Source organism: Saccostrea cucullata, unplaced genomic scaffold (genome assembly GCF_032062105.1).
Source record: "Saccostrea cucullata isolate Sc308-1 unplaced genomic scaffold, CSIRO_AGI_Scuc_v1 ctg27, whole genome shotgun sequence".
NCBI classification, from domain to species: domain Eukaryota; kingdom Metazoa; phylum Mollusca; class Bivalvia; order Ostreida; family Ostreidae; genus Saccostrea; species Saccostrea cuccullata.
In genome coordinates, this window is record NW_026920935.1 from 1,639,712 (window position 1) to 1,661,547 (window position 21,836).

The 21,836-nt window shown below is 32.3% G+C and overlaps 1 protein-coding gene across 1 annotated transcript; it reads left to right on the forward strand.

Moving 5' to 3' along the window:
* Window positions 1-6,315: 6,315 nt before the first annotated feature.
* Window positions 6,316-10,678, forward strand: LOC134258768 (uncharacterized). The gene is made up of 2 exons (XM_062741351.1): window positions 6,316-6,409; window positions 9,251-10,678. The coding sequence occupies exon 2, from the start codon at window positions 9,284-9,286 to the stop codon at window positions 10,565-10,567; it is 1,284 nt and encodes a 427-aa protein (XP_062597335.1). The 5' UTR covers window positions 6,316-6,409; window positions 9,251-9,283; the 3' UTR covers window positions 10,568-10,678.
* Window positions 10,679-21,836: the final 11,158 nt, after the last annotated feature.

Genomic DNA, 21,836 nt, shown 5'->3' on the forward strand with positions numbered 1-21,836 from the left:
AAAGACAACAGAAATATTATAACATCAAGTGTACCGAAGGAAAAAGGCAAAATTAACAAAAGCTTTTATCAGGAGAAATTAGGTTTAGTAACAACGGAGACAGTAGTTTTGATTCACTACGCCTGGTCAGCGAAGTCTGTTTTGGATCAGATAAAGAAGTTCAGCGGCCAAGATGTGTGTATGCAAGCTGTTATATCTGATAGGAAGAGCGCACGTGTTGCAGCCGCCCCTGGTCGCTTAGCCTCCAAATGGAAGTACTTCTACAACATGTACATCTTCGGATAAGAAGTGTGCATGCAAGGTTAGCCTCTAAATGGAACCTCTTTTACAAAATGTAAAACTTCGGACAAGAAGTGACATTTAAATATTATAGAAATAAAGCATAGCATAGTTTGCAAAAAGATTTTTTTGTTATTTTTTGCGAGATATTCTTAAAAGGAGTATCTACTATAGACTCAGGGCCTTAATATAAATCTTCACAAATTATAAAGCACACAATTTCCTGAATGTATTAAGAAGGATTATGGGTTGCTTGATAAAACAAAGAAAAAAATTAAAAATAGAAATAGGTTGACCAAGGATCCCCAAAATTACATGTAATATATTGAGTTGTGGATCCTGTGTATCTTTGATCTCAGGTCCAAATGGATATTGTTTATTAAAGAGAAATACATGTATACGGAGATAACGGACACAATTCAAGCTCAAAAGTCCTTTCAACAATACAAATTTGGTGCAGAGCAATCACAAACCTCCAAAATATCAGAGATGGGTCAGGTGCCATGGAGGATTGAGCATCCCCTGCCGACTGGACACACTGGCCTTGTGATACCTCTTATGATCGAGACATTTGTTAATAATTGCCTAACATGAAAACCGTCAGTCAGCATTTGACTTAATGATAAATTGTATTTGTTGACAATGTCATTTTATTAACCACAGAACTTACGAAATGATGACTTTAGACTGCTGATAGTCTTGTTTGTCAATAATTAAATTCGTTATAAAGATTGTTTATACATAGAGCATGCTCTTGCGTATCGTATCAACCTCTTATGCAGGTGATGAATGTTCATTATTGCAAAAGAAAGAAAAGTTATGATAAAAAAGTTATAGTCATCACGTCTATCATAATTTTGGTTGTTAGATGACCATTAATTTCTTTTTCAAATAAACCATCCAAATATAAAACAGATGTGTCATACTTTTTCATTTCAAGTTCTTCGTGATATATCGGATCGACATAAGAATGGAAATAACCAATGTTTATTGATAGTAAATCGTCGATATACATCTTATGGTCGAGTTGAAGGCCACAGAAAATGTTCTTTTCATGTGAAAGAATTTGGACAAATTTTGCTTTATATGAATACAATAATAGGTCTGCTAATAAAGGAGAGCAATTGGTACCGATGGAATTTCAAATAGATTGTTGGATGAAACCACATAGATATTGTTCATAAAAAACTCGATCATCTTTCAATATCAACTTCAAAGTGTAAAATCAGAGTGTTTTTTAACAAAATAATTTTGCAAATGACAGGTACTCAGTAAGTAAATTTATGAGTTTCATTTTTATTAGAAAAGCAGTCGTCAATGATGTACATGTAAAAAGCCAAGACTTTGATTCATGCATATTTACAAGTATGCATCACGGAGTTAAAGAAAGAAAAAAACTGGTTGTTTGAGTTTCATTTTCTTATGTTAAAAGTGGAAGTTTAAAAGACCTTCGATTTGCAATATCAGTTTCAATATGTCAGTTTTGAAAATATTTAATATTCCAAAGAACCAAAATGAATTTGAACGGAGAAACTTCAAAAGCACTGTGCAGCAATATATTCAAGAAGTGACGTAAATCAGATGTGGATGCTTAAAAATTCCGAGGAACTTTTGGACAATTTGAAAACACAAGATTTCACTAAAATCAACAGACTTTTCAACTTTATACACAACCATTCCCCACGATAAATTAAAGTCCGTGCTTTTTGATATCATTAACAGCTGCTTTTTCAATACGAATGGAACTCGTAAATTTACTTACCTTGTCATTGGTCATATGCAAAATTATTTTGTTAAAAAAATTCTGACTATTCATATAAAAACTATGAAGTTGACATAAAAAAAGATGCTTGAGTTTCTCATTGACAATATATATGTCAATTTTGGAGACTAGGTCTTCCAACAATCTATTGAAATTCCCATGGGTACCAATTGCGCCCCGTTATTAACAGAACTATTTTTGTATTCATATGAAGCATAATTTGTGCAAAATCTTATGAAGAAGAAAACACTTGTTGTGGCCTTAAGTTCAAAATTTAGATATATAGACGACGTTTTGTCAATTAACAATGGTCATTTAATTCCATTCTTATGTCGATAAGATATATCCTGATGAACTTGATATGAAAGATACTACAGAGTCTGATATTTTGTATCATATTTGGATATTTTTTTTCTTGAAAACGACGTTAATGGTAATCTAACAACCAAGCTCTATGATAAACGTGATAACTTTAACTTTTCTATCGTCAACTTCCCTTACTTATGCAGCAATACATGTATATCTTCGTCACCTGCATACGGAATTTATATATCCCAGTTGATTCAATACGCAAGAGAATGTTCTACATATGACCAATTTTTAAAATAGGGTAAATTATTGAAAAACAATTTGATGAAACAAGAATTAAAGCTGTCTCGCTTAAAATCATCATTTCGTAAGTTCTTTGGTCGATACAATGATACAATGATCTTATCAGGAAATACAATTTATCATTGAGGCAAATGTTGACTGACGTTTTTCATACTTATTGTTAGTCCTTTATACACTTAATTGACGATGGCTTTTTTCGTTATTTCCCGATCATGACAAAGAGCACAGAGCGGGTGCGACCGGTCGGCAGGGGATGTTTACTCCTCCATGGTACCTGATCCCATCTCCGATGTTTTGGAGGTCCGTTTTTGCTCTGCTCCTATTTTGAATCGTGTATTGGACTTTCGATCTTGAATACTGTTCGTTTTTTCCATATGTTTCATCCAAAACACAGATCCGAGCCTGTACACTGGTGTCGAGGAATGAAAAAAGACTATCCTTGGCCTTTTCATGTAGAATAATTAAAAGTTTCAAAAGGCCATAACAAAGTTTGATGCTAATGTGAAAACCTAACTGCTGATTTACATAAGGTATTAGTAGTAAAAAATCAAAAGAGACCTCTTATATTAAAGGTTTATTGTAAGATGGATGTCCATGACTACGCTTACGTCTCTGTGTATGGTTAAATAGTCTCATCACATTTAAATTGTTACAATGTGGACTGGAAAGATTTTCAACACTATCGACATTGTATTACATCGCTAGGGAAAGGCCATCCAGAGTTTTTTAATCAAATATTCTTCTTGTCTACGAAAATGTTAACTCAGTGCTGGACTGTTTGTATGATGGTACATGTAAATCCTTTTTAAGACGGATTACAGACTACAGTCAAAGATCTCTTTTCATACAGAAGTTTTGAAGGAATTCTTGTTCCTATGAATGCAAAAATAATTCGGCTCATACATGGGTGAAATTGGTTCTACGAGAAATCCGAGAGATTGTTTGGAAGACTTCAACTCCAAAATTTGCAAAGATATTGTTTTATCAGAAATTCAAGCATATTTTAAAATATCAACATCTGAGTATTTGTTTATACAATCAGAATGTATTTAACCAAAATAATTTAACCAAAAAAAAAAAGCCCTGAGCATCTTTTTGCCCATTCAAAAAACTTTTATTTTGATATTATATGCAAAACATCAACGCACTTTCCAAACATGAAAATTTTACATGATAGTGATATAGCGCATAAGAAAAACTTTATCATGAGAATGGCATATTGAACTATTTTACTAGGTCAATATCAACTTCATTGTCCTTACAAATACCTTATTAGACCATTTATACGTATCCGGCCAAGTCTAAAATATTGTTTCTTTTGCTGTCTTTTAATCCAGGATGAAAAAATGGGTCTGTATATAGGTCGGTGAGAATTTTTTTCTCTCAGAAAATTTCAATTTTGATGCTAAATTTGTAAAATCTATTTTTCAAAAATACATGGAGATAACTAACAGTAATCAAACTCAAAATTCCATTAAACAATACAAATCAGGAGCAGAGCAAACACATACCTCCAAAACACCATCAGAGGTGGGATCAGGTGCCATGGAGGAGTGAGCATCCCTTGTCGACCGGTCTCACCCGCCGTGGGGTTTTATGTCATGATCGAAAAATAACGAAAGAATTATCTAATAATTAGTATGAGAAACGTCAGTCAGCAATTGACATAATGATATATCTCAATTTTTGGATCTTTTTCTTTTCTTTTAGTAATTAAATCTTTTGCTGTAGTTTGAATTAATTTTTTTTTCACAAATTCGTCCAAGAACAGTGTTTACTATAAAAAAGAAATGTGGAGATATCGAACAGTGATCGTCCTCAATCCCATTTAGGGGATACTTTAATCAGTATTCTTGAAAATTACAGTTTACGACTTAATATGTTTCATGTTTGCATGAAATGTATAGCGTCATAAGGGGAAAGTGATAAAAAGCCAAACACACGTGCATATTGATGATCTCAATTAGATACATTAGAGTTATAAAAATCGTTTTTGCATATTTGTAGTCAGTATAAATTTCTTGCAATCATGGTATGGCTGACGGAAGTAACATTGGGTCTAGTAATTGCATTGCATAAGTGAATAAAAAGGCAGCAACATGTTGCTTTGCAGTTTGCTTTTAACTATTCAACCGAAGAAATTTTTTTCGGTTGTCAGAGAGTAACTCTGACGATGACGTTGGCGCGTTACAATGTCACATCAAGATTAGTACTTTTCATCATGCCACCTCGGTTATCGTCAAGGCATTATCACTGAAACCGATATTTGTACAGCAGACAATCATAATCATAATTTAACTTTGTTATTGACAGAAACTCTCTGCCCTAATTCGGTCCGCGAGTTTGGTACTTAAAGCCGATTTTGCTTTCACACACGCACGTACGCGTCGTATGCGTAATGTTTTATAGCATGTTCACACTGGGGCAATGTAGCCAGTGTTTAACTTTTAACGAAACTTTCTTACAAACATTCACGTGTACCAAACTAGCTGGATTCCGTTAATTCCATCCTAAATTGAAAATTCGTGGGATTCATTGGGCGAGGGATTTGTTGGATGTAGAATGTTAAAGCTACTTTCAACCAGTAAGACTACCGTCAGAAGGGTTGAATAATAATCCTATGAGAAAGATAAATGAACATAATGGAAGGAGAATTAGGGTTGTTACGGATGCAAGAGGGAGATGATAAGAATTTTTATTTAAATTGGGGGGGGGGGAGGGGAGGTATCGACATATCGATTTCAATACCCGGTAACCCATGAATTATCAGTCAAAGTGACACAAGGTTTTGGTAACTTCTTGATTAAAAGAGAATTAAAATGTTTGATAACAAATATTAAACATTTTCAAAAAATAAGTATTAATTTAATTCAAAACTTTACTATGCGCTTCCTTTTTCCTTTCAGTATACTGTATGATAATATCATGATACAAAACAAAATTTAGAAGTTAATTCTCTTTGCAAATAATTGTTAGCATCAAAAGATGCTCAGTTTCAGTCTTTCAATACCACGTTCCATATACATTTTGATAACGGACATAACAGAAATACTGGTACATGTATATATCTTCATAGTTATAATTCATGTTTTGTGACGAATAACTATTATACATGTATGTAAAATATTTATTGCCTTTAAGCAATATCAGTTGCAACTTTGATGTCAAAACTGGCATTCACTATTTTAAAAATAACAACAACAACAACAACATTTATAATCTTCGGTTGTTCTTTTTTGTAATAGAAAAACAATTTAAACACATACATGCAAAATATACATTGTAATCCTCAAGAATAAATTTCGAGTTTCCTTCTGCGAACTAGAAAAATTAACATACATGTAGTCAAAAATAATATCCAGGCCATATATTTATAAAATAAATTACTTATCAATACTTACCCGGGTGCTTTTTATAAACAAAAAATAATATTTGACAAAGAGAATAAATTGAGGAGAAGTGCTCAGTGTATACATTTGGGGTGCACCTAGCAATTTATCATCTTTCAACTGCAGTAACTGTTTTTTTTACTTCGATTTGTATATTTAAATGTAAAAAATTAAACAGGTGAACTGTCAATACACAGAGAGCAAATATAATTTGTTTTCTGTTAAAATTACTTCTTCGACAGCTTCTCTAGGAAAGTTAAACAAAGCCATTGTAACATCTGAGAAATAAGTCGACAAGACTCAAGTATAAATAAAAGTTGGTGAAAATATGAACATAAACAGGTTTGGTAGTTGCTGGTACATATAGGTAAGTCTTTTAAATCCCCCTTTTCGCCCATCTTCAAAATGAAAAAAAAAAATAGTTAGAACATTAAATGTTCGACACTAGCAAATTTATTAAGTATCCTTGAAATCTTGAAATGTGGTCATAAATAATCGCCGATTTTCTCTTTCTTATAATTATTTCTAAGTAACTATGTGTATATTTTGAAACAATAAAACAAGTTTATATAAGCATTTGGATATGGGATCTAAGAAGTTCAATTTGATTTCAAATATAAATTGACCAAAAAAAAAAAAAAAAAAAAAAAAAAAAAAAGAAGAAGCAAGACTTGTGTCAAGAGCGAGGAGGAGATTTAGTCCGAACTTTAAAAAGATGAGGATCCTATCACAATTTTTGAAATCAACAACATTTTCTACCTTTTACATACAAACTTTTACTTTGGATTTGTAAAAAAATATCCCTAAAGAATCCTTTCAGATAAAATTAAAGATTCTAAATATATTGTTTACTCAACTGTTTCTTTAATACATTTTTATTAATCACGATCTTGATTATGAATATGTCTAAATTTTGATTATCAATTTTTTCCAGACTAAATATTGATAATTTGTTTTGTTAAAATGATTTCTTTAACATATATATATATATATATGAATATCATATAATTACACGTGTACCCTAAAAAGCATATTATGTTTCCATGCAAAAGAGTTTTAATGCAAATAGCTCATAGCAAATTACCTAATTTAAAAGCATGTGTGCTTTATTTCTTTAGATAAGCTAAGTGTGTAAAAGTAGGTTTCATATTTTAAGACATATGTGCTTAGTTGATCATGTTGATGGCAGTTTTCACTCACTTGTGCTTTATTTTGACAGTACCGTGTGCATGTGCTTATATTTTATAAAGCGTTTATTAACAAAGGTGGATCCAGAGATCTTGAAAAGGGTAGGGGCCCACCGTCACTCCAAAAAATAAATTATTAAATCTTATGGATATTTTGGACACAAAAAGCGGGGAGTCTGGGTTCCCTCTAACTCTGCTAGTGCTGTTCAAAGTTGATTCTGAATAGCAAACCTTTTGATGTAAGTTTAGTTCATTTTCCCCTTTATATCCCAAGGGGTTCGATGGCCATATCACTTAAAGGAATGAGAATTTAGGGAAAATGTTAGGAAAGGGTCAGAATTCTTTAAGTTAGCGCTTTTGTCAGCTGTCAGAGTAAGAAGCTGTGAAAGACATGTGTGTAAGGTAAAAAGGAATGCTTAGCTTTTACCCAACTAATTCTTGTGATATTTTTTTTTTTTTACAAATTTTACGAATACTGCTTTGTGGGACATTAACAATTTTTTTACATTGAAAAAAAAATACTCTTATGATTCTCCAAAGGAAATGGAAATGTGAAGTAAAATTCAAACAATTACATGGCTTGTGGGGCAAAATTAGGCACAAAACTCTTCAACTTGACAAATTTATAAAGAGATAATCGACACTTTTGTCATTAGGAGTTTTCTTTCTTATCCGAGTATCGAAGTATTATGGATTATGTTTACTTTGTAAACGTGCGAGATATATATGTCAATGAAACGTCCAAAACTTTGTAGTTTTGATAATTTCCAGATAAAGGACTTAAAAAAAATATTTTAGTATATTTCAGTGTGAAATGCTTCAGCAACATATGATTCATTATACAGTTAATTCTCGATAAACCGCCACCTTTTGTGATTTAGAAATCATGGCGGTATAACGAATTTGGCGATGAATTGAATTTTCCATCTTTTTAAGACGTAGGGTTATTAGAAATACCATTTAGCGTTTCTATTCTTATTATCACATGTGTATTTAAAAACATATTTTTAAATTTGAAAATACTTCAAGTAATTTTTTTATGTACAATTTCGCTAAAACAAAATATTCATATGAAATTTACATGCGTATATGTACTGCACGTTGTAAATTAGTATGTAAAATAAGTTCTTAAATAAATTCATTGTTTATAAAAGCATTGTTAATGAAACGTTCACAATTTCTAACTTATACTTATTTTTAAAGCAAATTTTGCATTGTTTTTAAAAGCAGAGATCATGAAAATAATTCGTTATCGGCGAAATTTACAATGACCGCTTTCGTGGCTAAGCCTTAATTATATGATTTTATTTAACAGAAAAACAAAATTATTCTAACAGTTCATGTTAAAATTATTTTTTACTTAATTGCATGTACCTTGACTGGCTTTGCATCAACCAATTAACCGTGTGACCACATGCACCTTCGGTATTATCGAGATAATTGACATTTAAAAAACGTTTGTTTTGAAAACAGGGTGGCGGATGGCGGTATGCGAATTTGGCGTTATAAAGAGAATTTTATACAGCAGGAAAAACGTTCTTGGGAAATCATGGCGGTATTGCAAAAATGGCGATGAATCGAATGGCGATAATTCGAGAATTGACTGTATTATTAAGATAATTTAAGAAAATCGGATCTACAAATCTGTGCCCTAGCTCTTTTAACCTTGTACTGTTGTAATTGTTCACTGTAAGCCCCCTCCCTTATCCACACTGTTTGTTGAAGTATAGTCATGTACTCCCAAAATAAAGTTAAAATATTTCCTTCATATCCACAACATAGGATTTTGGAGTTTGATCATTAATCTTTTTTCCTAATCTAAAATTGTTCAGGTAAACTGCCTCCCCTTCCCTTGAGGAATAGAAAAATCTGAAATAGCTGAGAAAAAAAGTTACACTTCACTGTTTATTCTGCGACATTAATGAAGCTAAAGAGATGACATTTTAGGCTTTCTGGAAAGCCAAACTTGTTGAAACTCAGTTTGAATATTTATAAGTCACGTTAACTTTTTTGTGTTTCAGGTTTATTGTACTACTGACCCCTGACCTTAAACCATGTTGATTGTCCGCTTGTCTCTGCCTTTGTTCCTGTTCTTTCTGATCTCTGATCTTCAAGCTGACGTAGGAGATGACGTCAAAGAGGCATCAGATGCTGTAAAAACAGGAATCGAAGCTACTAATGCTATTACGGGAATTGTTACTGGCGTAAAGGTACTTGCAAAGTTCACTACGATCATGAGCAAAGTTGCCCCTTTCCTGGCGGCCATTGGACCACTGATGGACATAATAACCTTGTTTCTTCCAAAACAAGAAGATCCAACTCTCACTTTCTTGAAAGAAGAATTTTCAAAGGTCGATTCTAATTTCAGAAATGTGGAAAGACTTTTTGGAGAAGTTACAAATCTTATTAAATCAAAAGCTCTCAAGGCACAGTTTTCCGAAATAGAACAAAACGTCAACGCTTTATCGTATCGGCTTCACATGCTAATGAAAGCCCCTAAAGATGCAGTAGAAGGCCAGAAAGCTAGATTTATCAATTCCTTCCAAACCAGTTATCTTAGCGCAGCTAAAAAGATTTATAATGGCATTATGACTACGCAGTCGTTTACAGACAATATTCCAACGGCAGCAATGGAATATACAAATTATGATCGCAAGAAGATGCAGAAGGTAATGTCTGGATGCGTCGGACTTCTGATGATAGCTGTGAAGGTCAACTTAGCTTATCTGAGGCTGACGAACAGAAAAGCAAGCTATAAAATGGAGCTAAAAGAATGGGAGACCAACATCAAGAAAGTTCTACAGAAAGTAAAGGAAGTGGATAAAAGAGTCACTAGTAAATGGGAAACTCAGAAATTCCAAGACATGAAGGACCTTTCTGCACAGTTCAAAGAAGATGATAACGCACAATTTGCTGACCGGTTGTACAACTTTTACTCTGAGAAATATTACTGGAGGGATTGGGTAGTCATCGTTTATGACAAAATGGCCGAATCATGGACTGGGAAAAACGGACATGTTTTTAAACTTTGTGGAGGGGACAAATATTTGGAGAAAGACAACAGAAATATTATAACATCAAGTGTACCGAAAGAAAAAGCCAAAATTAACAAAAGCTTTTATCAGGAGAAATTAGGTTTAGTTACAACGGAGAAAGTAGTTTGGATTCACTACGCCTGGACAGCGAAGTCTGTTTTGGATCAGATAAAGAAGTTCAGCGGCCAAGATGTGTGCATGCAAGCTGTAATATCTGATAGGAAGAGCTCACGTGTTGCAGCCGCCCCTGGTCGCTTAGCCTCCAAATGGAAGTACTTCTACAACATGTACATCTTCGGATAAGAAGTGTGCGTGCAAGCTTAGCCTCTAAATGGACTTTTACAAAATGTAAAACTTCGGACAACAAGTAACATTTAAATATTATTGAAATAAAGCATAGCATAGTTTGAAAAAGGTTTTATTGCTATTTTTGCGAGATATTCTTAAAGGGACTCTATCTACTAGAGACTCAGGGCCTTAACAGAAACCTTTAAATTATAAAGCACACCGTTGGGTTGCTTGATAAAACAAATAAAAAAAAAATAGGAATAGGTTGACCAAGATTAATATATTGATTTGTGGATCCTGTGTATCTTTGATCTCAGGTTCAAATGGATTTTAATTACTAAAGAGAAATACATGTATACGGAGATAACGGACACAATTCAAGCTCAAAAGTCCTTTCAACAATACAAATTTGGTGCAGAGCAATCACAAACCTCCAAAATATCAGAGGTGGGTCAGGTGCCATGGCGGAGTGAGCATCCTCTGCCGACTGGTCACACTGGCCTTGTGATACCTATTATGATCGAGAAATAAAGAAAGATTTCGTCGACAATTCAGTTTGTAAATAATTGCCAAACATAAGTATGAAAACCGTCAGTCAGCATTTGACTTGATGATAGATTGAATTTGTTGACGTCATTTTATTAACCATAGAACTTACAAAATGAAGACTTTAGACTGCCGATAGTCTTGTTTGTCAATAATTGAATTCGTTTTAAAGATTGTTCATACATAGAGCATGCTCTTGCGTATCGTATCTACCTCGTATGCAGGTGATGAATGTTCATTATTGCATAAGTAAGAAAAGTTATGATAAAAAGTTATAGTTATCACGTTTATCATAAACTTGGTTGTTAGATTACCATTAGTGTCTTTTTTAAGTAAAACATTCAAATATAAAAAAAATATGTCATACTCTTTCATTTCAAGTTCACCGGGATATTTCGTATCGACATTAGAATGGAAATAACCATTGATTATCGATAGTACATTGTCGATATATATCTTATGGTCGAGTTGAAGGCCACAGCAAATGTTCTTCTTTTCATGTAAAAGAATTTGGACAAATTCTGCTTGACATGAATATAATTATAGGTCTGCTAATAAAGGGGCGCAATTGGTACAGATTGAATTTCCAATAGATTGTTGGATGACACCACATAGATGTTGTGAATCAGAAACTCGGGCATCTTTTAATATCAACTTTAGAGTGTAAAATCAGAGTGTGTTTTTAACAAAATAGTTTTGCAAATGACCAATGACAGGTAAGTAAATTTACGAGTTCTATTTTTATTAAAAAGCAGTCGTCAATGATATAAAAAGCCTGGATTTTGATTTATGCTTATTTATGCACCTTGGAGTTAGAGGGAAAAAAACAAGAGGTCCATGGGCCACATCGCTCACCTGAGTAACTTTGGCCATTTTGTCATTTAACAGATTTCTCCCTTTGTATCACCTACAGTGTATCTTGACCTTGACAATCCTAAAGGGTCATGATTCAAACAATTTAGAATCTACATTATCCCAGGATGCTTTCCACATAATTTCAGCTTTTCTAGCCCAGTGATTATTGAAAAGAAGATTTTTAAAAAATCCTTTAGATTTCTATGTAAAACTTGGATTCCCTATTGTGGCCCCTATGTAAACCTGTGATCGGCCATTGTGGCCAAGCCCAATCCACGGGGGTCATGATTTGAACAACTTAGAATGAACACTACCCCAGGATGCTTCCACATAAGTTTCAGCTTTTCTGTCCCAGTGGTTCTTGAGAAGAAGATTTTTAAAAATGTTTCCTTTATTTTTCTATGTCAAACTTGGATTCCCTATTGTGCCCCCTTCTACCCCAGGGGGTCATAATTTGAACAATTTAGAATGAACACTTCCCCAGGATGCTTCTACATAGGTTTCAGCTTTTCTGGCCCAGTGGTTCTTGAGAAAAAGATATTTTAATGACCCCACACTATTTCTGTAATTCCTTGATTATCTCCCATTGGAAGAGAACTTGCCCCTTTATTTTAACAATTTAAATTTCCCTTTACCCAAGGATGCTTTGTACCAAGATTGGTTAAAATTGGTCTAGTTTTTCTTGAGAAGAAGTCGAAAATGTGAAAAGTTTACAGACGGACAACTCAGCTCAGCTTCCAGCTCAGGTGAGCTAAAACTGTTTTTTAAGTTGCATTTTCTCATGTTAGAAGTGGAGGTTTAAAAAGCTTTCGATTTGCAATATCCATAATACAGATCCGAGCCTGTATTCTGGTGTCGAGGAATAAAAAAAACTTTTCTTGGGTTTTTCAAGTAGACTATTTAAAAGTTTCAAATGGACATATTTTTAAAAAGTTTGATGCTAATGTGAAGACCTAACTTTTGATATAATAAGGTAGTAAAGAATGAAAAGAGACATCGTGTTTAAAACTTTATTGTAAGACGTATGCCCATGACTACGCTTACGTCTCTGTGTATGGTTAAAAAGTCCAATCACATTTATACTGTTAAAATGTGGACTGGAAAGATTTTCAACACTATCGACATTGTCATTACATCCATAGCGAAAAGCCGTCCATAGTTTTCTAATCTAATATTTTTCTCGTCTACGGAAAGATAAACTTAATGCTGGACTGTTTGTATGATGGTAAATCTTTTCTAAGATTCATCTAAATACTGAATTAAAGACCACGGTGAAACACCTCTTTTCATACAGAAGTTTTGAAGGAATTCTGGTTCGTATGAATGCAAAAATAATTCGGCTAATAAAGGGGCGAAACTGGTACTACGGGATTTCCGAGATATAGTTTGGAAGACTTGAACGCCAAAAGCTACAAAGATATTGTTTATTAGAAATTCAAGCACCTTTTATTATATCAACATCTGAGTATTTGTTTATACAATCAGAATGTATTTCAACAATATAATTTTGCAATTGGCCAATGGCAAATTAAGTAAATTAGCTTTCGAGTTCCCTTTTATATTGAAAAAACAACTGCCAATGATATCAAAAAGTCTGAAGGGTTCTATCAGTCTTCGTCTCTGTTAAACATAAAAGAAAAGGTTGAGCTTCTTTTCGCCCATTCAATTTTTATATTTTCTGCAAAACATCAACGTACTTTCTAAACATGGTTGTGATATTACGCATAATAAAAACTTTATCAAGAGAATGTCATATTGTTACTATTTTACTAGGTCAATACCAACTTCATGGTCCTTGTGAAAACCTTATTAGACCCTTGATACATGTACGTAACAGGCCAAGTTCAAAATATTGTTTGCTCGCTCTCTTCCCATCCAGGATGAAAAATGGATCTGTAGGTCGGTGAGTATTTCTTTTCTAAGAAAAAGTCAATGCTAAATTTTTTAAAATCTATTTTTCAAAAATACATGGAGATAACTAACAGTAATCAAACTCAAAATTCCATCAGACAATAAAAATCAGGAGCTGAGCAAACACATACCTCCAAAACACCATCAGAGGTAGATCAGGTGCCATGGAGGAGTGGGCATCCCTTGTCGACCGGCCATACCTGCCGGGGGGTTTTAAAGTCATGATCGGAAAATAACGAAAGAATTATCTAATAATTAGTATCAGTAACGTCAGTCAGCATTTGACATAATGTTATATCTTAATCTTTAGATCTATTCCTCTTTTTTCATAAGGAAATATCTTGCTGTCGTTTGAATTAATTTTTCACAAATTCGTCCAATAACAGTGTTTATTATAAAAAAGATATTTGGAGATAACGAACAGTGATCATCTTCAATTCCATTTAAGAGCAGATGATACAAACTTTGATCAGCATTCTTGAAAATAACAACTAAATTTTCGCGGGGGTTTAATTTTCGTTGTTTTCGAGGCATGACTAGACCATCGAATTCAAATGTAAAATGTTACATACATAAGTACTCTTAAATTCTTGATCCACGAAATCAAATCCCCACGACCCAAGAGATTTTCCTCAAACTACGAAAATTTGACCCCCCGAAAATATGTGATTTTACTGTACTTTTAAATACATATTTATAAAAATGAAAAGTTTAACAACATAAATTTTTCTCTTTTTTTAATTCAAAGTTTCACAATAATTGGATTTAAATGACAAAAATTGTGTAGATGAATACGGATGGTTAAAGTAAGGTGGGAATTTGAACATCGTAGAAAGTTAATACATTGTAATTCCTTCATATTTCAGAAATTTATTGCTTTAAACATTTGCAATCAAAATAGATAAAAAAAATTAATTTACATGTTTACCAATTCAGACATCAATATTCTGTTTGTTTAATGTATAGAGCCAACACAGACCTCTGAAAGCAGATGTGGGATCAGGTGCCATGTTAAAGTCTATGTGTGCAACTTGTCATAGATAGGTAAAGAAAAAAAAAATCAAAATACACCTGCTCCCACTTCCTAATTTTTTTCCAAGGGTACGTGTTTATGCCCTCTTTTCAGCTGTATATTGTTTGTAGTTCTCTGTTCTTTATCATTGCCTAATTTTGCTGAACTTTACGATAATGTAAAGGACTTGTTACTTTATTATAAAAATAACATTTTAACGCTGGATTATTAAAATAAATTCCTTTTCTTGCTTTCCTCTAAACATTTCCTCAGTAAATTTTGATTTCCCTTTCTTAATTGCCGGATGTAAGGCATAAACATGTACATAAAACTTTACAATATAATTTTATAAATATCTCTCTGTTGGATTTTTTAAAAGATTAACTCTCACATTTTAAATTTTCTCTCAGTCACCATTCTTACACTGATAAGAGAATAAGTGTGATCCTTTTAAGTGTGTAAAGAGTAAAATAACAGTGCAAGAATTTAATCTATCAACTCTATTAGTGTACATAAAAAATTAAAAGAAATCTAGTTTTTGGAGCATTATTTAGCACTGACATATGTACATGATAAAATCATGATACATAACAAAAATTAGAAGTCATCTTTCTTTGTAAATAATTTGTAAATATCTAGAGTATACCTTCATAGTCATCCGCTTGACCCCCCGTGGGGATCCGGGTTAGAATAGGTCCTTACCCCTTCTTGTTTAGTGACAAAAAATATATATATATATATATATATATATATATATATATATATATATATATATATATATATATATATATATATATACTCAAAGGCCCTGAGTCAATAGAAACGCAACACCCAAATTTAAGGGGTGAAAATTATATAGGGATTTAACTATGTACCAAAAAAGTTAGGAAATCTTATACTTTGCCAAATCAGTTATTTAACGGTTGAATGATTTTCATTCTTATATACCGGAAGATGATTTTTTATGCTCCTGTATGAACAGAAATAAAAAATTAGCATTTTTAATAAAATTATTGACAATATTTTGGGTTTTCAAGGTTTTGTACCTGTTAATGATAAGTGTTGTAGGTCAAAGTCAAAGAAAAAATATGGTTTCTTAGGTCTAATGTAACAAGGATTACATTTGTGATGCCTGTATTTACTGTTTCAAAGTTATACTGAAATTAAAAATTTTCATTTTTGTGTAAAATGTTGGAAATTTTCAAAATAAAGTCAAAAGGGAAATTTGGGGGTGCAAATATTTATCACAAGGAATGTTTTTCGGGCTCATGTGTTTCAAAAGCATGAATGACAATTTCTATATACCGGAAGTCCAGGGGATTACAGGGACACTACGCCAAGTTAGAGAAAATGGTCTTCATTAACTTTTCATAAAACAGGCATTTAAAAAATGAAAAACTATTTATTTCTGAAAAATATACTCAGATAGTAAGACAAGAATTAAGATAAAATGAATACTGTGTGCTACATCAAAAGGTTATGTCTACATGGCTGACTAGCACGTTTTAATTGAATGGTATTTTAACTAGCCCATAGTTTTAAAAGTTATGTGTTACTTTCTAAGTTCTTAAAGATAACATTTTAAGTTTAAATGAAGTATCATTTTTTGTAAATTTACTTTTTAAATTTATGTATTCATTCTTAATCTTATCTTTAAGCCTTATAAAGTAACACATAACTCTAAAACATCCCCCCTTCCAACCATTCAATTAAAACGTGCTTGTCAGCCATGTACAACGTGTGTGAAGGCTTAACTTCTATTTCAATATTTTATCAAGCCTCTTTAATATTTATGCAAGGTAATAGTTTTATTTATATTTTTGCTTTTCTTTTTTAATTTTTTGTTTTTAAGTAATTTTTTTTGGGGGGGGGAGGTCGAATTTTCTCTAACTTGGCAAATAGGATTAGTAACCTTATACAAGCTAAAAGTTGAAATGAAGGAAAAATGTAATTATGCTATTAAACACATGAACCTGAATTGTTGTTGTGTAGTGTACAAGTGGAATGTCATTCTTTAAGCAAACCCTATTTCTTTATTTTAAAAATTTCCAACATTAGACAATGAAAATCTCTTTCACTTTAATTTGAGGAAATATAGGACTAACATATCACATCCGGAAGACAAAAAATGATTTTTTTCCGGACTTTGAGTACAAGACATTATAATTAACAGGTACAAAACCTTACATAAAACCAATAAATATTGTAAATAATTTTATTAAAATTGCTAATTTTTGATTTTTGTTCACTGATAAGAGAATCAAGTGTTCCGGCAAGTGTGTAAAGAGTAAAATAACAGTGCAAGTTAAATAACTGATTTGGCATAAAAAATTAAAAGAAATCTACTTTTTGGAGAATTATTTAGCAATGACATATGTATATAATTTTCACCACAAAATTTAGGTGTTGCGTTGTAAATAATTTGACGGTATATATATATATATATATATATATGTGTGACCCAAAAAGATTTCCAATAATTTTGTAAAATATAAAATTCATTATGTTGCTATATAATATAGTTATTTGATATAACTAATAAACCAAAACCTGTAAAAACAATATTTTAATTAGACATGAACACAGATACAGACATTGACTTGTATACGTATTATCCTCTAATTAGAAAACAAGTCATCACCCTGGGTTCACTGTCCGTTTTCTTCGTCTTAATCACTGTCCGTTGTCTTCGTCTTCATCATGCTCTCCTGATCATTGATATACGAGGCATGTATTAGCCAGAACCGTTTTAGTTTATCGGCCCTGTTAATGATTTCTTTACCATGCGGATGCTTTCCTTATTGTTTCTTATTCATATTGTTTTTGCGAACAATGACATTTATTTTCTTAGAGTCTTAATGTATGGTTCAATAAATTACGAGAAAAAAGATAATAAATATGTATTTTAATACATTTTAAACTGTAAATTCTTTATAAGGGTAAAATTAAGGTATCGTGGCCATATATATGAAAATGGAACCCAATAAAAAAAAAATTCAAACTCCCACCAATCCAATAGCATACATTACCAAGATGCATGTTCATAAAGATTATTTTTTGTTTTTATATTGTCCGTTAGGTTTCTGATTCTTGTCATCTGACTACAATTAGATGTAAAGTTGTCTTGCGGGCCTCTTTTGTAAAGCGACGCAATGCATATAAAATGATATGCATCTTAAAAACGTGTAATAAAAATGGAGGTGCTAGAGGGATTAGGAATTATATTTGAATATAAAGACGGCTTGATGACTCTGTAATGGTTTCCTGGCGCTGGTGGTTCGTCTTAGGAACTGAGACTACGCTTTAGAACAAGTCCTGATCTATGTAAGTCCTAAGGTCGACAGATTTTTTTTCTTCTGTTTTCTGGTTTCGTAATATCCGACAAAGTGTTACAGACGAATGCAATAACAGTAAATCCGTCCAAAAACGTAAACTTAGGGTTGCCAAGACAGAAACGTACTCTTAAAGTGCTTCTGTAAGATTTATTACCTAGCTGCCTCTAGAGTTAGATCCAAAATTGGAATTAAGACTATTTTTGATTAGGAAGTAAAAGTGTCTGGGGACCCGAAGGAGACAGTTTTTCCGGTTTATTTTTAGCATCCAGCACAAATTATTGATAGAAATGGTAATCTTTTTCAAGGCGCAGTTGGCACGTGTATTATTGCTTGTCAGTTGAAATGTTATATGAAATTGTATAAATTTACCGGAACGATGATCCAGTAATGTATAAAATTAAATATTCCTGCTTAAAAAAGGAAGATGCAGAATCAGAAGAATTGGTCAAATCAAGCTTATAAGCCTTTGTAAATAGTTATGGATTAGAAGAAACAGAACTTTATCTATCAGCAGCTTTAGTTTTTTTTACTTGCAATTACCTAAACTGCATTTGAACGGAGCGAAATGTTACAATAACCAAAAATACTATCCACAATGGTACATCCTTTTGAAATGCACATTTACCTTAAATACCTCAACAGGGGATAATGTTTTACTCGAGCGTTCACATTAATGTTTTACTCGAGTGTTCACATTAAATGCATGTATTGCTGTTTCTTTCCATGTTACATGTACGCTGAAAATAATAAAAATAAAATGCTGCATCTAGCAAATACTTACCAAGCCCATCCCTTAAAAGGCCATAAACTGAGAACAGACTAAAGTCAAAATTTCAAACTATTAAACTTTTGAAATAATTTTGACATTGAAAAAAATTATTATTATATATTTGAATTGAAATTTTACACCTTTAAGCAAATACATTAAATAAAGCCCAATATATTAAAAATCAAAATTTTGACTTCGGTCTGTTCCAGCTGTAAGAGAGAAACATCAGACGTATTGTACTTCAGTATATTCCAGAAATTATGTAAATTTTGTGTGGATCCTCATAAACTCTAAAAGCAACTTTTAGAAACATTAAACTCACCAAATTTTTCAAAAGTCTATAATATCTACACAATATAACAACTTTTCTACACTTTAAACACCAATTTATACAGCAATTTAAATCTAGACATTTTGATATCATAGACAACTGCTTCTTAAATAAAAAGGGACCTAAAAATATTCACATTTGTTTTTTGTCATTAACAAAATAATTTTTTTTAAAAGTCATTCTGATTGTAAAAATGAGTACTCTGAAGTTCATAATAAATGGATGCGAAAATTTAATATATATATCTATATATATATATATATATATATATATATATATATATATATATATATATATATATATATATATATATATATATATTTTTTTATATATATGCAGAATTTATTTCAAAACTTCAACATGAAAAGAAGAAAAAGCCATACTAGTATTTTGATATATTGACAATGAAACCTTGAAATAAAAGACTCTACAGAGTGTTTCATAGTTTGATATTTTACTTGCTGTAGACAATAAAGAGCTATTTTACAACTGAATTGTATGACAAACCGAAGAATTCATCTTCAACTTTACCATCGTCAAATTTTCATATTCTAGTGAATTGTAGTAATATACCACTGTCACCTGGTTATGATGTTTATTTCTCTCAACTAAAAAAGGAGCTTGCTGTGAGTACGATTAATTTTAAAGCCAGGAATGTTACTCACACATATGTTATTATTAAAGAGATTTTGACAACCTTGTTTAAAGTCAGTATTTCGTAAATCTTTTGGTCTTTAAATGGCCTTTTTAGCAAAGATACTCTTTCGATGGGTCGAATTTCGACTTGTTAGGCCTTTGCTTTATAATACTACGCAATGTAACCTTAAACAATTTTGGGGTTCATGGTAGGTTTGATCGGGGAACAGGGTATGCTAACTCCCCGTAGGCACCCAAGCCATCCTCTGGGATTTCCAGGGGTCTGTTTTTATGCCTGGCCTGTTCACAGCTTTGTATTGTTTATAGATTTTTTTAGATAAACCATATAAATTTACACAAAATAACAAATTAGTTACCCATAGATAGAGGGATACCGGATAGACGGATATGTAACAGAAAAGGGTTTATATAAGTAATTTTAAAGTTCTTCTTTAGGGCTCTGCTATTTATGGTCATACAGGGATGTTGTAGCTATCAATGAATAATACACTGAATTAATAAACACAGTCAATTCATTCAAAATGTTAACCGTTATGGATTTTTTTTATTGCGGAAACTCTGTGTGTGCGAAACATCCAATGTTGTAATAGCAAGGCCATTTCCTGATCTTAGAAAGTGTGTCATCTGTTTGTTTAGTTCGTGTTCAAAAACATGCATTGCAAATTGTTACATTAAACTATCAGGAAGATTTTGAACAAATTACTGATATCAAAACCAGACTTATTATCTCATCGCAACGGGGTTGGAGGGATATAGAAACACAATCGTATGCGTTGGTTTGTGGGTGAGTGAGTTAATCCTGCGCAAAACGGAAGTGACGTAATTTGCATAGGAATTTATCTATAAATTTGCAGAAACAAAAACAATTGTGATGCAATATAAATATAAAATTTCTTTTTAAGGATCCAGATATTGGAAAACAGGCTTTGAGAAATTGCAATGTTCTTGAAATTTGCAGAAAACTACCTTCAGCAAAGAATTAAAATTAAGCACAGTCCACGATCCAAAAATAAAACATTTTTTGATCTCCAGAAACAGATCTTTCATTATGTATTTGCATATTTTGGTTCAGAGGTTGTGCTCTATATGAAATATTGAAAAAATACTTCAACTTAAGATCATTTCAAGGGAATTTACAGGATCCCAGTTAGCATGACTATGTTGGGCCAACGTTGGCGCACAGTTGTTGACTGCGTTGTCCAACGTTGGCAACCTAACGTTGGCCCGATGCAAGTTTGCTCATCGGCCTTTTGTTAGCCCAACATGTTGGCCCAACGTTAGTCCATTTTATTACTGCATTTGGTTAATGTTGGCCTAACAATGGCCCAACATCAATTACCAACAGTGATTGTATCAACAAAGCCCCAGCATTGGCCCAATGTATACTTTTAGTGTTGGCCCAACAATGGCACAACGCCCGTTAACCAACATACCATTGGTGGATCAATAAGGGTCCATTGTCTGGTACCTGTGTTGGTCAAACAATGGTCCATTATTTTTTACGGACAGTTATTTTTTCAACGTAGGGCCAACAGAGGCCCAACATATCCTAAATGAATAATGATTTCCATTCAAAATTAATCCATCTAGACAAAAAAATAACTAGCTTATGTTGACAAAGAGACAAAGGAAATGTGATAAACTGTACAATTTATTTGTTAGTCTCTAACAAATTCTGCTACTCTAATGTTTCAATATTATAATAGTGATTAAACAAAAACATTTGCCAATTAAAGTTTACAGAATTGAAACATAAAACAATATTTTTCATATCCAGTGTATAATAATACGTCTTGCTTTCACATTTATGTATAAAAATGTATTAAAATGTCGAATATACTCCACACAAATTCTCTGTATCACTTGCA

What these genes read in the sequence shown, in the direction of transcription:
- LOC134258768 (XM_062741351.1), top strand. Translation starts at nt 9,284, where the DNA reads ATGTTGATTGTCCGCTTGTCTCTGCCTTTGTTCCTGTTCTTTCTGATC.